We start from the raw sequence: 18270 nt of genomic DNA on the forward strand, positions 1-18270 counted from the left end.
GTTGCCTGGTTTTGTATTAGGGCACTGCTTTGATAGATTGCCAGTATTTCTCAGCCAAAACAGGTTTTGGTACCCATGCAGGGGGTGTAGACTAGCTCTGATAGGCCTGGGATAAGGTCTATAGAGGATCCGAAAAGCTCTGCTTTTTTCCCCTGCACTTTCTGGCCTGAGCAGCAGATGGTGTCCTTTGGTTATTTATTTGTCTTCAGGAGGTGTGGAATCCAGCAGTGTCTGACTGGGTGGGTCTGAAACCACAGGTTTCCTGTGTTCTTGCCTCATCAGCCAATGTTTAGCTCGCTGTTGGGCTGTGTCTCCCTCTGTACTTGCAGCAGAGGACTCCCCCCCTGCCCCCGTCTGCAGCCACCTCCCAGGCAAGGACTGGGCCTCCTGCTGCTGCTTCCCTCAAGGGTTTGGGATAGGCACCAGGAGCCATGGCTAGAACTGCAGTGTCTGCCTATGTGATCTCAGTCCCTACTTCCCACACTGACCTGGGCATTGAAATGTCCTCTGCTGACCTCGGGCCCCAAATAGTTGATTTGGACTGTTTCTGCCTGAGTATTTGCTGTTTTGGGAGACAAGTAGATTTTGCTGTTCCTTCCCTAATCCTTCATTTTGGAAGCTCCTCCTTGCTGCCTTTTTGTATTCTGCCCTACCCAGCAGATTGAGTCCTGCCATGGGTCCCTGTGGACTTGGATCTCTGTGTCTGGATATGGGTGGGATCTGTCTCACAGCTGTGAGATTTTACTGTCTGTGTCCCTCGTGGGAGGTGGGAGGGATCCTGACTTTTGTCTCTGGTTACTTGCCAACCGCATGGAGCCGAGTGATGGGGAGGGGAGAGGACTGGCTGGTTTGGGACAGAAGTTTCCTATCTGATATTTTTCTCTTTTGATACAGCATTTGTTGGACCCTCCTCTAGTCTTGACCTTCCTCCAGGCTTCTGAACAAGGGAGATTCATCCTTTGTTCCATTCAGTCTCTGGGGAGAAGTTTTTAGTAAATGTCTTACATCACCATGTTGATGATGTCACCCACCCTTACATTTTAATAACATATTTAAAGTTTATTTCTTCAACATGTATAGCTAATAGTTATTTTATCCCCCTTCTAAAAAATGTCAAGATACAAGCTTTCAGTTCTTTTCTTGCTCCCCTATAAATCACATCTCAATTTGAGAATTCAACTGAGATTTTTGTTCCAGGTTTTTTTGCTTTCCTTTTTGAATTATAGTTTATCTGTGGATAGGATTATATGTTTATTCAGAAATTTTCAGAGATGTTCCATTGTCTTCCAGGCTACAATATTGCTGATAGGACTCTTACCAATATGTTTTTTTGTGTGTGTAGCAAGGGTGGGGTGTATGTCATGGTTATAATGTATATCTATTTTAAATTATTTTAAAATTTTACATGCAGTAAAACTGAAGTTTTTTTGTGTGAACAGTTCTAACAGTTCTTAGATATGCAACTTTAAGTCCTATCTATAAAAGAAAAAAATGATGAATTGAACTTCATCAAAATTAAATGCTTTGCTCTGCAAAAGATACTGTGAAGACCACCCCACTGATTTCAGGATAGAGGCAATATGGGAACCATGTCTGAAATGAAAGATGGTCTTGTGTAGGAGGACAGAATTGATTTTAGTTTTGAAACAACCTTTCCAGCTAATATTTATTGTGTGGTAGAAACAACTCAGATTAAGATTGTGCAGATTTGGTTTTGAAATATGGCCCTGGGTCTCACTAGCTTACTAACCTAGGTAAGTTTGGAACAAGATAGAGAATGAATAAAGAAAACATCCCTATGTCATATTTCTTTATTTATAAAATAATGATGGTGTCATTCCTTTCTACTTTCCTAGGGTGTTTTCTGAAGATTAGATGAGACCATATATATATGTGAAAACACTTTGAAGAACATAATACTTATTAACATACAGTGAGGGACTATTATAGTTTTTGCATCTGCCTCTCTATTCCCTCTATGCTGAGCAGATGATCCAGTGACTTTATGTATGAGACAAAGAAGATTTAAGCATTCTGAACTGCTGCATATTTATGTAGCAAAGAAATATGTAAGGAGTCATTATCATTAAGTTAAGAGTAGATTTGTTGAAGACTGAAAATTCTCAAGAGCCAAAGAAGAGTTGAATTTTGGACACCATTTTAAATGGAAGGAGGTTGGGGGAAGTAGTGATGGAATGATTGGATGGAAGTTCGGGGGTTTAGAGAGAAGGATTTGCAATATTCTTTATACCCTAGAAAAGCTTAACATGTACTTTGCATTCCTTCTTGTTGTCTCTGCCCTGCAGGACCCCTTCACTTTCACCAATATTGAATGATTTCAAAATGCATCCACTATAGTGTTTTAGTTAGTTCAGGCTAACCCTGAAACTGGCTGCCAGGGAAATAAGTCTGTCTGGAGTCTGTGTTCTTTATCCTTGCAAGATTTATTGAAAAAGAAAATCAAGAATGTTTGGAGATGGGAGTGGGAAGAAGCAGGGAAGACAGAGTAGAGAAGAATGGACATGAATAGGAGAGGGAAGGGAGAACATCCTGTCTAGAACTCAGGCAGAGGCAAATGTAGTGAGTTGTTGAAGGGGAAGAAATTAAATACAGATTGAGCCCATTAGGGTGATGGAGAAGGCCTTTTGCTGCCTGAGTCAGAGCAAGAAGCAAGGGAGGGAAGGGCACAGACTTCTAGATCTTGTTGCAGAAAGACTCATTCCGACAGCATATAATTTGCATCCTGGTTCCATGGGAGAAGAGGTTCATAGATGGACACATGTTCTCACACCCTTGCACCATGAATTGGAGTTTTCCACCTGAAAGAAGCAAAGATAGATTGTAGTGAGCAGAAGCCCCCCGCTTTTGCCTTTATTCTTGGCCTCCAGTGTCCCCATACAGGTAGGCCAAGGCTTTCACTTACATATTCTTCCTCCCTCTTCCCTTCCCTCTGCCTCTTCTGGCACCTTCCCCCATCAGTTGCCCACTTCTGTCTACTGGCTCCTTTTTGGTTTACAAACATGCTCAAGTTCCCCTAACCTCAAAAATAGTTTCACTTAACCATGCTACTCTCCTGCCTTCTTCCTCTCACCACAAAGGACTCCAGAGAGCTGCTATCATCGTTACCTCTATTTCCTTCCCATTCAGTGGCTCCTGGCACTCTGAATCATGACCCCACTGTGCTGAAAGTCCCTCTCTTAAAGGTCACTAGAGATTTACTCATCAAATTTTGCAGCCCTTTCTTAGGACTCTTCCTCTTGACCTTTTTGACAACATCCTTTTTCTTAAAACTCACTCTTCCTCATGGGGTCTTCATTACTGCTCTGTCCACTCCTGGTTTCAATGATTTCTGAGCTTGGAAGTTGAATTCTCACATTTCCAACTAACTAATGGTTAACTCCATGTAGATATGCTAATAACATCTAAAACTTGCTATGCCCCTAATGATACTCATTATTTTCCTTCCCAAACCTGCTCATTTTCCTGAGCTTCCCTTTTATATGTTCCGTACCACCTCCTCAAAACTTGTGTCATCTCTGATTCCTCCCTTTGCCCTTTCATCCAATTGGTTGTGAAGGTCTATCAACTCTACTCTGTTTCTCCCATTATTTCATTTCATTTCATCAAACATTTCAAGGACCCCTACTGTGTGCAAGGAAACTATGCTAGACACTGGAGAATATAAAGAATAACATCCAGGCCTTTGATCTCAAGAGCCGAAAAAGAGAAACATAAAAATAACTTAAGTAAGATGGGATGGACTAACCATGTTATATCTTCTATTAGCAGATAAAAAAGTGATTAGTTTTTTTTTTTTTTATCTTCATTTTATTGAGATATATTCACATACCACGCAGTCATACAAAACAAATCGTACTTTCGATTGTTCACAGTACCATTACATAGTGGTACATTCATCACCCAAATCAATCCCTGACACCTTCATTAGCACACACACAAAAATAACAAGAATAATAATTAGAGTGAAAAAGAGCAATTGAAGTAAAAAAGAACACTGGGTACCTTTGTCTGTTTGTTTCCTTCCCCTATTTTTCTACTCATCCATCCATAAACTAGACAAAGTGGAGTGTGGTCCTTATGGCTTTCCCAATCCCATTGTCACCCCTCATAAGCTACATTTTTATACAATTGTCTTCAAGATTCATGGGTTCTGGATTGTAGTTTGATAGTTTCAGGTATCTACCACCAGCTACCCCAATTCATTAGAACCTAAAAAGGGTTGTCTAAAGTGTGCATAAGAGTGCCCACCAGAGGGACCTCTCGGCTCCTTTTGGAATCTCTCTGCCACTGAAGCTTATTTCATTTCCTTTCACATCCCCCTTTTGGTCAAGAAGATGTTCTCCATCCCACGATGCCAGGTCTACATTCCTCCCCGGGAGTCATATTCCACGTTGCCAGGGAGATTCACTCCCCTGGGTGTCTGATCCCACGTAGGGGGGAGGGCAGTGATTTCACCTTTCAAGTTGGCTTAGCTAGAGAGACAGGGCCACATCTGAGCAACAAAGAGGCATTCGGGAGGAGGCTCTTAGGCACAACCATAGGGAGGCCTAGCCTCTCCTTTGCAGCAACCGTCTTCCCAAGGGTAAAACCTGTGGTAGAGGGCTCAACCCATCAAACCACCAGTCCCCTATGTCTGTGGTCATGTTAGCAACCATGGAGGTGGAGTAGGCGAATACCACTGCATTCTCCACAGGCTCCTCAAGGGGGCACTACATCTTTTTTTTTTCCTTGTTTTTCTTTTTTTTTTTTTTTTTAACTTTCCCTTCTTTTTTAAATCAACTGTATGAAAAAAAAAGTTAAAAAGAAAACAAACATACAATAAAAGAACATTTCAAAGAGACCATAACAAGGGAGTAAGAAAAAGACAACTAACCTAAGATAACTGCTTAACTTCCAACATGTTCCTACTTTACCCCAAGAAAGTTACCTAATATAGCAACATTTCTGTGAACTTGTTCCTACTATATCCATCAGAAATTAACAGACCATAGTCATTCCTGGGCATCCCCAGAACGTTAAATAGCTTATCTGTTCTTCTTGGATTATTGTTCCCCCTTCCTTAATTGCTCTCTATTGCTAGTTCCCCTACATTCTACATTATAAACCATTTGTTTTACATTTTTCAAAGTTCACATTAGTGGTAGCATATAATATCTCTCTTTTTGTGCCTGGCTTATTTCGCTCAGCATTATGTCTTCAAGGTTCATCCATGTTGTCATATGTTTCACGAGATCGTTACTTCTTATTCCATCGTGTGTATATACCACATTTTATTTATCCACTCATCTGTTGAAGGACATTTGGGTTGTTTCCATCTCTTGGCAATTGTGAATAATGCTGCTATGAACATTGGCGTGCAGATATCTGTTCGTGTCACTGCTTTCCAATCTTCCGGGTATATACCGAGAAGTGCAATTGCTGGATCGAATGGTAACTCTATATCTAGTTTTCTAAGGAACTGCCAGACTGACTTCCAGAGTGGCTGAACCATTATACAGTCCCACCAACAATGAATAAGAGTGCCAATTTCTCCACATCCCCTCCAGCATTTGTAGTTTCCTGTTTGTTTAATGGCAGCCATTCTAACTGGTGTTAGATGGTATCTCATTGTGGTCTTAATTTGCATCTCTAATAGCTAGTGAAGCTGAACATTTTTTCATGTGTTTCTTGGCCATTTGTATTTCCTCTTCAGAGAACTGGCTTTTCATATCTTTTGCCCATTTTATAATTGGGCTGACTGTACTATTGTCATTGAGTTGTAGGATTTTTATATATGCCAGATATCAGTCTTTTGTCAGATACATGGTTTCCAAAAATTTTTTCCCATTGAGTTGGCTGCCTCTTTACCTTTTTGAGAAATTCCTTTGAGGTGCAGAAACTTCTAAGCTTGAGGAGTTCCCATTTATCTATTTTCTCTTTTGTTGCTTTTGCTTTGGGTGTAAAGTCTAGGAAGTGGCCGCCTAATACAAGGTCTTGAAGATGTTTTCCTACATTATCTTCTAGGAGTTTTATGGTACTTTCTTTTATATTGAGATCTTTGGTCCATTTTGAGTTAATTTTTGTGTAGGGGGTGAGGTAGGGGTCCTCTTTCATTCTTTTGGATATGGATATTCAACTCTCCCAGCCCCATTTGTTGAAAAGACCATTATGACTCAGTTCAGTGACTTTGGGGGCCTTATCAAAGATCAGTCAGCCATGGATCTGAGGGTCTTTCTCTGAATTCTCAATTCGATTCCATTCATCTATATGTCTATCTTTGTGCCAGTACCATGCTGTTTTGGCAACTGTGGCTTTATAATAAGCTTCAAAGTCAGGGAGTGTAAGTCCTCCCACTTCGTTTTTCTTTTTTAGAGTGTCTTTAGCAATTCGAGGCATCTTCCCTTTCCAAATAAATTTGAGAACTAGCTTTTCCAAGTCTGCAAAGTAGGTTGTTGGAATTTTGATTGGGATTGCATTGAATCTGTAGATGAGTTTGGGTAGAATTGACATCTTAATGACATTTAGTCTTCCTATCCATGAACATGGAATATTTTTCCATCTTTTAAGGTCCCCTTCTATTTCTTTTAGTAGAGTTATGTAGTTTTCTTTGTATAGGTCTTTTACATCTTTGGTTAAGTTTATTCCTAGGTACTTGATTTTTTTAGTTGCTATTGAAAATGGTATCTTTTTCTTGAGTGTCTCTTCAGTTTGTTCATTTCTAGCATATAGAAACATTACTGACTTATGTGCATTAACCTTGTATCCCGCTACTTTGCTCAATTTGTTTATTAGCTCTAGTAGCTGTATCGTCGATTTCTCAGGGTTTTCTAGATATAAGATCATATCATCTGCAAACAATGACAGTTTTACTTCTTCTTTTCCAATTTGGATGCCTTTTATTTCTTTGTCTTGCCGGATTGCCCTGGCTAGCACTTCCAGCACAATGTTGAATAACAGTGGTGACAGCGGGCATCCTTGTCTTGTTCCTGATCTTAGGGGGAAGGCTTTCAGTCTCTCACCATTGAGTACTATGCTGGCTGTGGGTTTTTCATATATGCTCTTTATCATGTTGAGGAAGTTTCCCTCAATTCCTACCTTTTGAAGTGTTTTTATCAAAAAGGGATGTTGGATTTTGTGCAATGCTTTTTCAGCATCTATTGAGATGATCAATTGATTTTTCCCTTTTGACTTGTTAATGTGTTGTAATACATTGATTGATTTTGTTATGTTGAACCATCCTTGCATGCCTGGAATGAACCCCACTTGGTCATGGTGTATGATTTTTTTAATGTGTCTTTGGATTCGATTTGCAAGTATTTTGTTGAGGATTTTTGCATCTATATTCATTAGGGAGATTGGCCGGTAGTTTTCCTTTTTTTAGCATCTTTGCCTGGTTTTGGTATTAGATTGATGTTAGCTTCATAGAATGAGTTAGGTAGTGTTCCATTTTCTTCAATGTTTTGAAAGAGTTTGAGTAAGATTGGTGTCAGTTCTTTCTGGAAAGTTTGGTAGAATTCCCCTGTGAAGCCATCTGGCCCTGGGCATTTATTTGTGGGAAGATTTTTGATGACTGATTGGATCTCTTTGCTTGTGATGGGTTGGTTGAGGTCTTCTATTTCTTCTCTGGTCAGTCTAGGTTGTTCATATGTTTCCAGGAAATTGTCCATTTCTTCTACATTATCCAGTTTGTTGCCATACAGTTGTTCATAATATCCTCTTATAATTTTTTTAATTTCTTCAGGATCTGCAGTTTTGTCACCTTTTTCATTCATTATTTTGTTTATATGGGTCTTCTCTCTTTTTGATTTTGTCAGTCTAGCTAGGGGCTTGTCAATCTTGTTGATCTTCTCAAAGAACCAACTTTTGGTGATATTTATCCTCTCTATTGTTTTTTTGTTCTCTATGTCATTTATTTCTGCTTTAATCCTTGTTATTTCTTTTCTTCTACTTGGTTTAGGATTGGTTTGCTGTTCATTTTCTAGCTTCTTCAGTTGATCCATTAGTTCTTTGATTTTGGCTCTTTCTTCCTTTTTAATATATGCGTTTAGTGCTATAAATTTCCCCCTTAGCACTGCTTTTGCTGCATCCCATAGGTTTTGGTATGTTGTGTTCTCATTTTCATTCGTCTCTATATATTTAGCAATTTCTCTTGCTATTTCTTCTTTAACCCACTGATTGTTTAGGAGTGTGGTGTTTAACCTCCAGGTATTTGTGAATTTTCTAAGTCTCTGATGGTTATTGACTTCTAATTGTATTCCATTGTGGTCAGAGAATGTGCTTTGAATAATTTCAATCTTTTTAAATTTATTGAGGCTTGTTTTATGTCCCAGCATATGATCTATTCTGGAGAAAGTTCCATGAGCACTAGAAAAGTATGTGTATCCTGGTGATTTGGGATGTAATGTCCTGTATATGTCTGTTAAATCTAATTCATTTATCAGATTGTTTAGGTTTTCAATTTCCTTATTGGTCTTCTGTCTGGTTGATCTATCTATAGGAGAGAGTGATATGTTGAAGTCTCCCACAATTATTGTGGAAACATCAATTGCTTCCTTTAGTTTTGCCAGTGTTTCTCTCATGTATTTTGTGGCACCTTGATTGGGTGCATAGACATTTACGATTGTTATTTCTTCTTGCTGAATTGCCCCTTTTATTAGTATGTAGTGGCTTTCTTTGTCTCTCAAAACATCCCTGCATTTGAAGTCTATTTTATCTGAGATTAATATTGCTACTCCTGCTTTCTTTTGGGTTTAGCTTGCATGAAATATTTTTTTCCATCCTTTCACTTTGAGTTTCTTTGTGTCCCTGTGTCTAAGATGAGTCTCTTGTATGCAACATATTGATGGTTCATTTTTTTTGATCCATTCTGCGAATCTATATCTTTTAATTGGGGAGTTTAATCCATTTACATTCAATGTTATAACCGTGAAGGCATTTCTTGAATCAGCCATCTTATCCTTTGGTTTATGTTTGTCATATTTTTCCCCTCTGTCTATTAATATCCTTTATTGTACCCATACCGAATCTCTTTAGTACTGAACCTTTCTCCAAGTCTCTCTGTCCTTTCTTTGTTTCTCTGTCTGTAGGGCTCCCTTTAGTATCTCCAGTAGGGCAGGTCTCTTGTTAGCAAATTCTCTCAGCATTTGTTTGTCTGTGAAAAATTTAAGCTCTCCCTCCAATTTGAAGGAGAGCTTTGCTGGATAAAGTATTCTTGGCTGGAAATTTTTCTCACTCAGAATTTAAATATATCGTGCCACTGCCTTCTCGCCTCCACGGTGGCTGCTGAGTAGTCACTACTTAGTCTTATGCTGTTTCCTTTGTATGTGGTGAATTGCTTTTCTCTTGCTGCTTTCATAACTTGCTCCTTCTCTTCTGTGTTTGACAGTGTGATCAGTATATGTCTCGGGGTGGGTTTATTTGGATTTATTCTATTTGGGGTTCGCTGAGCATTTATGATTTGTGTATTTATGTTGTTTAGAAGATTTGGGAAGTTTCCCCCAACAATTTCTTTGAATACTCTTCCTAGACCTTTACCCTTTTCTTCCCCTTCTGGGACACCAATGAGTCTTATATTTGGACGTTTCATATCATCTATCATATCCCTGAGGTCCATTTCGATTTTTTCAATTTTTTTCCCCATTCTTTCTTTCATGCTTTCATTTTCCATTGTGTCATCTTCCAGGTCACTGATTCGTTGTTCAACTTCCTCTAGTCTTGTACTATGAGTGTCCAGAGTCTTTTTAATTTGGTCAACAGTTTCTTTAATTTCCATAAGATCATCCATTTTTTTATTTATTCTTGCAATGTCTTCTTTATGCTCTTCTATGGTCTTCTTGATTTCCTTTGTCTCCCGTACTATGGTCTCATTGTTCATCTTTAGTTCTTTGAGTAGCTGTTCTAGGTGCTGTGTCTCTTCTGAACTTTTGATTTGGGTGCTTGGGCTTGGGTTATCCATATCGTCTGGTTTTTTCATATGCTTTATAATTTTCTGTTGTTTTTGGCCTCGTGGCATTTGCTGAACTTGATAGGGTTCTTTTAGGATTTGTAGACCAATTGAAGTCCTTATCTCTAATTTATCAGATCTACAGCTTCGTGGAGTACACTTTTTCTAACTAACCAGCAGGTGGCGTCCACGAGCCACCTGTTCTCCACAAGCCAGTTCTCCCCTGCTTAGCCTTTTTGGTGAGTGGGGGAGTGAGTCTTGTTGGGTCCAATTGATGTACCAAGCTTGCGTGTGTAGTTGGTGTTGCCTGCCCTGTATATGGGGTGTGTTTCTGGGCAGTCAGGGAGGGGGAGGTGGCCCTAACAATCAAATCTCCCTGGTGATCCTAGAGTTTTAAAGCTGCTGCAATAGTCTAATCCTTCAGTTCAGTCCTGCCACAGTTTGTGTCTGCCACTGACCCACAAGTCCTTGGTATTGGCGTATGGCTCCTGAGACTTGCAAGTGGGCCCCTCTTCCAGGCTGTGCACCCCGGGTCCTCTGTTGAGGGATGACTGTGCTATGTCACAGGTGAGTGCCGTCCCCCCAGGGCAGTTCTGGGCTGGTGGGCTGTGTAGGGAGGCTCCCAGTCTGCTGAAATGATGGCTGAATGGGGCTTTGTTAATTCACAGTGCTCTACCTTCCCAACTCTTGGACAATCAGCTGAGGCTGCAGGGAAGGCTAATGTCCACGCCCAGTTTTGTGGTGTGTGCCTGTTATTTGAAGCACTTCCGTCACACTGGGTTGTCTGGAGCAGTTCTGGGCTATGGGGCTGGCGATGGGCAGGAGTGTTTCCTGTCCACCAGGATGATGGCTGTGAGCGGACACCCCCCTTTTCTTGGGAAGTTGTGGTGTTTAGTGAATTTTCTCAGCCACTGGATTATTGCGTTTTGTCTCAGAGCTCTCCTAGTTCTGCTCTTGACTTGACCTGCCCAAATAGCAAGTCTTTGAAGCTTTCTGTATTGGGCTTCTTAGAGTAATTGTTTTAGAAAAAGAAAAAAGGATTAAAAAAAAAAAAAAAAAAAAAAGGGCCCTCCTCAGAGATCTAATGGGTTATTGAAATGCTAAGAGACAAAGCAACCAGGGCCATGAAGGAAAGGTCCACAGGGTAGAGAGATCAGCTTTTCTTCGGGATTTGCATATGCGCCTCAGGGCCCTTCCCCTTTCTATGTTCACCAGAACTCCAAAAATCCTCCGCTTTTATTTTGGAGTTTTTCGTGTTGTTTTTTTTCTATGCCTGTCTCCTCTCTGCTGGGCTGGCTGCTCTCAGATTCTCTGGTGTCTGGTCTCAGTCTATCTATGGTTGGAGTTTGGAGCAGTAGAATGAGTTTCTGATAAGGGCTGCCACTGCAGTTCTCCCTTCTCCTTCCCGGAGCTGACAGCCACTCCTCCCACGGGACTGAGCCTGGCAGGGAGGGGCGCGGGTCCCCTGGCCGCAAAAACTTACAGATTTCGCTGATCTCAGCAGTTCCACGTTTTCATGAGTGTTGTATGAAGTATGCCCAAAGTCAGATTGCTCTGTGGTGTCCAGTCCACGCAGTTCCTGGCTTTCTACCCACTTTCCTGGAGGAGTAACTAAAACATACAGCTCACCAGTCTGCCATCTTGCCCCCGCCATGATTAGTTTTTATGTTTTAATTGCAGGGGTTATAGAATTAAGGAAGGTCTAAGGAAGGGAATGTCTGTGAAGAATGGGCAAGGTTTTGATAGATACAGAAGGGGAACACCATACCAGGTTGAAAACGCATGAGAAAACTCATGAAAACATGAAATTTTGTTTAGGAAGTGACTTGTGTGGCTGGAGTAAATGTAGGGTATAAGGAGAAATGCACAATGAGTGAAAATACATGGTGAGAGATTTAAGTTGTCATTCCCTGCCCTAATTCCACACTCTCATCACCTTTTGACAGAAATATTGTAATAGCACTTTATCAGTTCCACTGCCTCCTCTCTAACCTACTTCTAGAGTGATCTCCCTTAAGAAGGGCTTTGACTGACTTTGGTGGAGTGGGTGCTGGCTTTGCCTCTTCATAGTTATATGTAAAGACAAGACAGGCTACTTCGCTATGGACGCCATAGTTGCTAACAGCCTTTGGTCACATGGATGAGAACAGAGAGAGCCCGGGTACAGAACTTTGCTGGCCTGTGTGTCTGTCTCTCTGCTAGCCCACCTATTTTTGAGATGTCTTGGGCCTTGGATGGGTGGGCCTCTATCCCTCCACCAGTAGCTTGGACTCTTCTCTTTTTTTTTTTTTCTTTTGAACTGCAAATTTTATTTTATGAAATATATTCACATACCATATAATCCATCCAAAGTATACAGTGTCTCACAGTGTCATCACCTAGTTGTGCAATCATCATCACAGTCAATTTTAGAACATTTCCATTATTCCAAAAAGAAAAATATAGACATAAAGAAGATAAAAAATATCCCATACTCTTTATTTACCCCTAGTATTCGTGTGGTACATTTGTTACTGTTGATGAAAGAATATTAAGATATTACTGTTAATTATAGTCCATAGTTTGTAATGGTACTTTCTCCCCCTGTATCACTCTATTACTCTTTGTGTAAGTGTCATACATTTGTACTGGTTCATGAAAGAATTTATTTATATTTGTGGTGTTAATCATAAGCACTGACCACCACAGAGCTGACTGTGTTATACAATCTCATATTGTAACCTCTAGCTTTCCTTCTGGTGACATACATGACTCTAAACAACCCCTTTCAACCATATTCGCCTACAATTCAGCACTGTTACTTATAATCACAATAATTAGCTACCGTTACTTCTATCCATTTCCAAACATTTAATAAAAATCCTATACATATTAGGCAACTGCTACCCATTCTTAGCCTTATTTTATCTCTTGGTTAACCTATATTCTAAGTTTTATGACTAAGAGTTTACATATTCTAATACTTCATATTAGTGAAATCATATAATATTTGTCCTTTTGTGTCTGATTAACTTCACTCAGCATTATGTTCTCAAGGTTCATCCATGTCGTGTGCTTTAGGACTTCATTCCTTCTTACTGCTGAGTAATATTCCATCAAATGTATATACCACACTTTATTTATCCATTTGGGACTCTACTCTTAATTCTTGAAAGAATAAAGTTCTCCTGAATCTGCCAGACCCTTACCACCCCTACTACCTTCATCAGTGCCCAAGCTGGTTGATGTGTTCTCTGGCAAAGATTGACTCATGAAGTCCCACATACCTTCATAGATCTTCTTTAGCATGCACTGCTGGGAATTCTGAGTGGAGCAGACGCCTTCCCCACGAAGACATTTTCCTTGATCATTCATATAAGCACATGTGTGGCAACTTAATGCATCTGAAATTTTAAGATAAGCCCAAAAAAATTCCCTTATGGACCAGATGTATAACCTTGAGTAACCCATCTGGGGAGGGATGATAGGCAGTAAGTAGCCTGGATATACCACATTCATTGCTTGGATCTTGTTGGGGATCTGAGGGTCTGTGTCTGATAGTCTACTGTGTCTTCTGTTGCAGAGGAAATTCATTCATTCCTTCTGCTTCATTTATGACCTCCATTGTTGATGAATCCTAAATTTATCTAATACTGACTTTTACTCCAGTCCATGTCCCCATTGGCTTTCTGGACATTTATATTTAGAGGCCCTTCTGACACATCTAACTCAGTAGGCACAAAGTAGAATTTATCATATGATTGTCTCCCCCTTCTTCTCCCCATCATACCCTCATCCACACAAGGCACAAAAACCTGGAGTCAAATTTGATTAACAAACTGTTAGGGTGCTATAAGTTTGCAAACCCTGAAAAGTCTGCACCATTTTCCATTCTGGTGAATTTGTCACAAAGGGCATGCCCTTTGAAATGCTTCTAAATTGTCTCTTTTACTGTCTCCTCTGCCAATCCCCTTAGAGTTCAAGAAACCAAACAAAATGGAAAGAGTATGGGCTTTGGAGTCAGGTTTGGAATTCAAGGTTTGCACCTTCTAGCTGTGTGACATTAGGCATTATTACTTAAACCTCAATTCTCTCATCTGAAAATTTAGAACAGTACTTATATAGTGGGGTGAAGTATGAAGTATTTATGTCTGAGACATCAGTCCTTGGGTTTTGTTTACCTTCTTTGAACAATCCCATTTTGTAAGAGGCATAGAATTGCAGTTGTCCTGGGAACTTATTTTTGGATCTAACAAACAAAAATGTCTGTATGCCTAACTTTGCATGTTTAAAACAAAACAATAAAAACCACAGCTGTGGTGCCAGCCATCTCTTTACAGGGTTTGCAGAATTACAGCCTTCTAGCTAGTTTAAGAGGCAGGTTTACCGTGAAGTTAATGAAGGTTAGTCTTCGAGATTCCACACTTTCTTAAGCCCTTCCGGAGAAGCCGTGGGTGTTTTTGAATTTGTGATTTCTTATGCAGAGTGGAGTTGGAGGGGCTGCTGACATTTTGTGTTTGTATTGTTTTTCTTAAAGAGGGCCCTCCAACCTTTTAGGCTTCGAGGCCCCACAAACCTGGATCCTGCCTTCTAGTATTACTGTAATCTCCCCTCCATGTAAAGAAAGCTAGAGAGAGTCTTTGGGAGAGATGTTTGTGAAGTGTTAACTATTCTTTCCTCTATACTCCTTCTCTGAAATTGGGTTTTCTGATGTGTTTTCCCCTCCAACTGAAGTCAAGAACTGGTACTATGCAATGTGGCTTACCTGAAGATGATGTGCTTGAAGCTTGTGTGCCTGAGGGCTGTTCACCTGAAGGTTGTTCAGTTGAAGGCTTTTCCCCTGAAGGCTGTTCTGAAGGCTTTTCACCTGAAGGTTGTTCTGAAGGCTTTTCACCCGAAGGCTGTTCTCCCAAAAGCTGTTCACCTGAAGGCTTTTCACCCGAAGGCTGTTCACCCGAAGGCTTTTCACCTGAAGGCTTTTCACCCGAAAGCTGTTCACCCGAAGGCTTTTCACCCGAAGGCTGTTCACCCGAAGGCTTTTCACCCGAAGGCTGATCACCTGCAGGCTTTTCAGCGGAAGGCTTGTCACCTGAAGCAGTGTCACTGGAAGTGTGCTCGCCGGAAGAGTGCTCACCAGAAGTGTGCTCACCAGAGGTGTGCTCACCGGAAATATGCTCACCTGAAGTGTGCTCATCGGAAGTATGCTCACTGGAAATATGCTCACCTGAAGTGTGATCGTCGGAAATATGCTCACCTGAGGTGTGATCGCTGGAAGTGTGCTCACTGGAAATGTGTTCACTGGAAGTGTGCTTGCTGGAAGAGTGCTCACCAGAAGAATGCTCAGATGAAGAATGCTCAGTTAAAGCATTCTCTCCTGAAGACTGCTCATGAAAAGCTTCATTTTCTGAAGGGTTTATAAGTGAAAAGAACTCACCTGGAAGTTCTTGAACTGAAACTTGATGATCAGTAGAGGCTGGAGGCTCATCAGGCTGACCTGATGATGTTCCTGAGGTGGAGAAGGAACGGAAGAGACATAGCAAAGATGAGAGAATGTCAGGGGTACAGATTCCTTTTCTGTGGAATGAGGCTTATGTTTTGGGATTATTAGGTTTTCTGTGGGCTTAGATCAGGCACCTGAAGATGGTGCAGATGTTGGAGAAAGTCAACTAATTACCCCAAGAGACAATGAAGGACAGGGGTATTGATGAAACACACAGAGACCACCTTTATGATTAAGGGGAAGAATACAAAGACCCACAATATTAAGAACCACATTGGGGGGTTCATCCACCCACCAAAAGCACCTGAAGAGAAATGAATGTGCCTCCCCGACAAAGTCAGAGTTGGGAAATCAGTATACCAACTCATGTAACCAGAAGTCCACATCCAAACTACTTGCTACAATCTCTATGGCTAAAAGGCCAAAAGAATGGAGAGAGAAGAAGCAGAGGGAAAGAAATTAGTTTTCAATAGCTGGGTAATTCTACCTTGAGTTGAGGATGTAATATTTTAATCTTTGACAGGAATAAATTTTATTTTAAACTGGAGGTAGACTATAGTAAATATCAATTGAACCCATAAAATTATCAGAAGAGATTAAGACATCTTTATTTGGCAAGATCTTTCCCACCCTCGGCCCCCAATCCATACGGGTTGGGGACTCAGAAAGCAAAGTTGCTATCAATTATTAAGAAAAATACCATTCTTTGCTTATGTATCTCTGAGTTGAGATTCCTTCAGACATAGCATTTATATCTACTTCATGGAGTTGTTGTGGGTATTCAAGATAAATTGTCAAGTACCTACTCCAGTGGCTAGGTGCTCAATTAATTTTAGTTTTCTCTCCTCCCCACCTTTCACTGGGAAATAACAAAACTCTTAGCTGGTCATTCTCTTCTGGCCAGATTCCTCTACCTTTAATCCATCCCATCAATGACTGCCAGGCAAATATTCCTTAAGTATGACTTTTCATTTTAGTTGAATGAAACAATGAAAAAGACAATTTCATTATTTCTCTTTTGATTAGACTAAGCAACCTAGAGGAGGGGAAGTAGACTGTAATGACTGAGTTATTAATCCTAGCTAAAAGCTGAGAGAGCAATTACAAAGATTTGATCTTTGTAGGAGTCCTGCTACAGACATATATTCTGGTTGCTTTGCAGTTCCTATAATCAATGTCTTCCTAAAAGACTAGGGTTAGAATATGTTGATAAAGGAAAGGTGAGTTTTTAGGGAGTTTTATTTTAAAAACTTGTCCTAGAAATATCTGCTTGAGTGATTCTTCAATAGTTAACAAAAGTTTTAATGAAGAGATATTTCTGGTAGAGAAAGGAGGCTTAGAAAAGCAATCTAATCTATTTTCTTAGTCGTTACAGATTATGACTTTTTCACTATGTGGCTGGCATATACTACCATCTGGTGGCTATGTATCTACATTTCTGGGCCAACTTTTGAAAGTCTAACAAAGAAAAAAAAAATCTCTGGGAGCCAACATTACAGAAAACAGTCTTTATCCTTTGACCAATGGCTCAGAGCCTATCATCTCCCTCTTCTGTAGGAAGCAGGAGGGAACATAGCCTACCATGGATGGGGTATCATGAAATAGGCGTTATAGTCATATAGACAGAATACAGCCATAAAGGAATGATTTGTAAAGTCTCTAGCTCATAGCCCTGCTGTGTTCTGAGATGGCTTTCTGGGCACATTTCCATCACCTTTTACCTTTTCCCTGGCACATTAACCACCCAAGGATCCCTCGTACTCAGTTGTTTGGGACAAACCTTCACTGGACCTCTACAGAATCCTTAGGCCTATCCTCCCATCTTACTGAGCATCAGCTGCAAATGTTGAGTAGCTGAAAGAGGTAAGGACAGCTTCATGTCAAGTCAGTGGGATCCTCTGACTGTAAAACATAGCTAGGAGAAATCAGCTGGTTCAGGAGCTCTCAGAGTTTGGCTTGCTTAGCTAACCTGATTCTGAGTCAGATTGACTTGGGTAACTAAGAGACTCATCTTCCTTCTCCAACAGTTGAAACACCTTAAAAAAAGTCCTTCACGTATCATCTGAAGCGAGGTAGAGGACTTACCTCTGGCAGATCCAAGCAGATAAAGACTTATAAGTAAGAGAAACATATTCAACTGGATTTGGGGAAGAGGGGCCCTGGTGTTGGGCACCCAAGAGACTGTGAACAGAGCTGTGAGGAGGAGCTCCCAACACTGAACCAGAGCACCTGAGGATTCTAGAACCACATTTTCCTCACAATGGCCTGGCCCTGAGGTTCTCATGTGGCCTGTTAAGGCAAGTTGGCCCTCTAACAACCCATGGCAAATTCCACCAATGAAGGCTAATGAGTATTTTACAATGTGGTGTGTTAGGACTGTCTTCCCCTATCTTTTTAAGAAAGATCTTATTACCAAAATAATATACTCTTTGTAATAAATTTTGAAAGATATATACCCCCTTTTTAAAGTGTCCTTGACAGTGAGGTGTGATTAGCTAGTTATTTTCCATTTGCCTTTCCAACTCAGCCTCTCTTTGACCTGATCTGTACCCTAGAAGGCTGACCTCTATGGATTTCATCACCTGAGTGCTGGTGGGATTTGGCTTTAAGTTGGGTTTAGCCAGTGGGAGATTAGAGAGTAAAAATAGAGGTATATATATATGGAGAGAGAGAGAGAAAGATAGAGATAAAGAGAAAAAGAGATAGGGAAAGAGAGAGGGGTGGAGTGGGGAGGAATATTGGAGTATTTACTCCTCTTTTTCTCTTCCTGCCATGGTTCTGGCAGTGGCTGGGTCTTTATAAGATAGAGCTTTTTTGGGTGGCCTCTTCCATGGCTCCAGGCTATGGT

At 40.6% G+C, this 18270-nt stretch overlaps 1 protein-coding gene across 1 annotated transcript; it reads right to left on the reverse strand.

Annotated features, from left to right (window-relative positions):
• Positions 1 to 2425: 2425 nt before the first annotated feature.
• LOC119537418 (sperm acrosomal protein FSA-ACR.1-like) lies at positions 2426 to 17706 on the reverse strand. Its single transcript, XM_037839870.1, has 4 exons — positions 17508 to 17706; positions 14688 to 15428; positions 13210 to 13326; positions 2426 to 2819 (listed from the first exon to the last, which is right to left on the reverse strand). Exons 1-4 carry the CDS (start codon positions 17704 to 17706, stop codon positions 2695 to 2697), a joined length of 1182 nt encoding a protein of 393 aa, XP_037695798.1. The 3' UTR covers positions 2426 to 2694.
• Between the last annotated feature and the right edge of the window lie 564 nt (positions 17707 to 18270).

The sequence above is a fragment of the Choloepus didactylus genome, chromosome 6, assembly GCF_015220235.1.
Source record: "Choloepus didactylus isolate mChoDid1 chromosome 6, mChoDid1.pri, whole genome shotgun sequence".
NCBI classification, from domain to species: domain Eukaryota; kingdom Metazoa; phylum Chordata; class Mammalia; order Pilosa; family Megalonychidae; genus Choloepus; species Choloepus didactylus.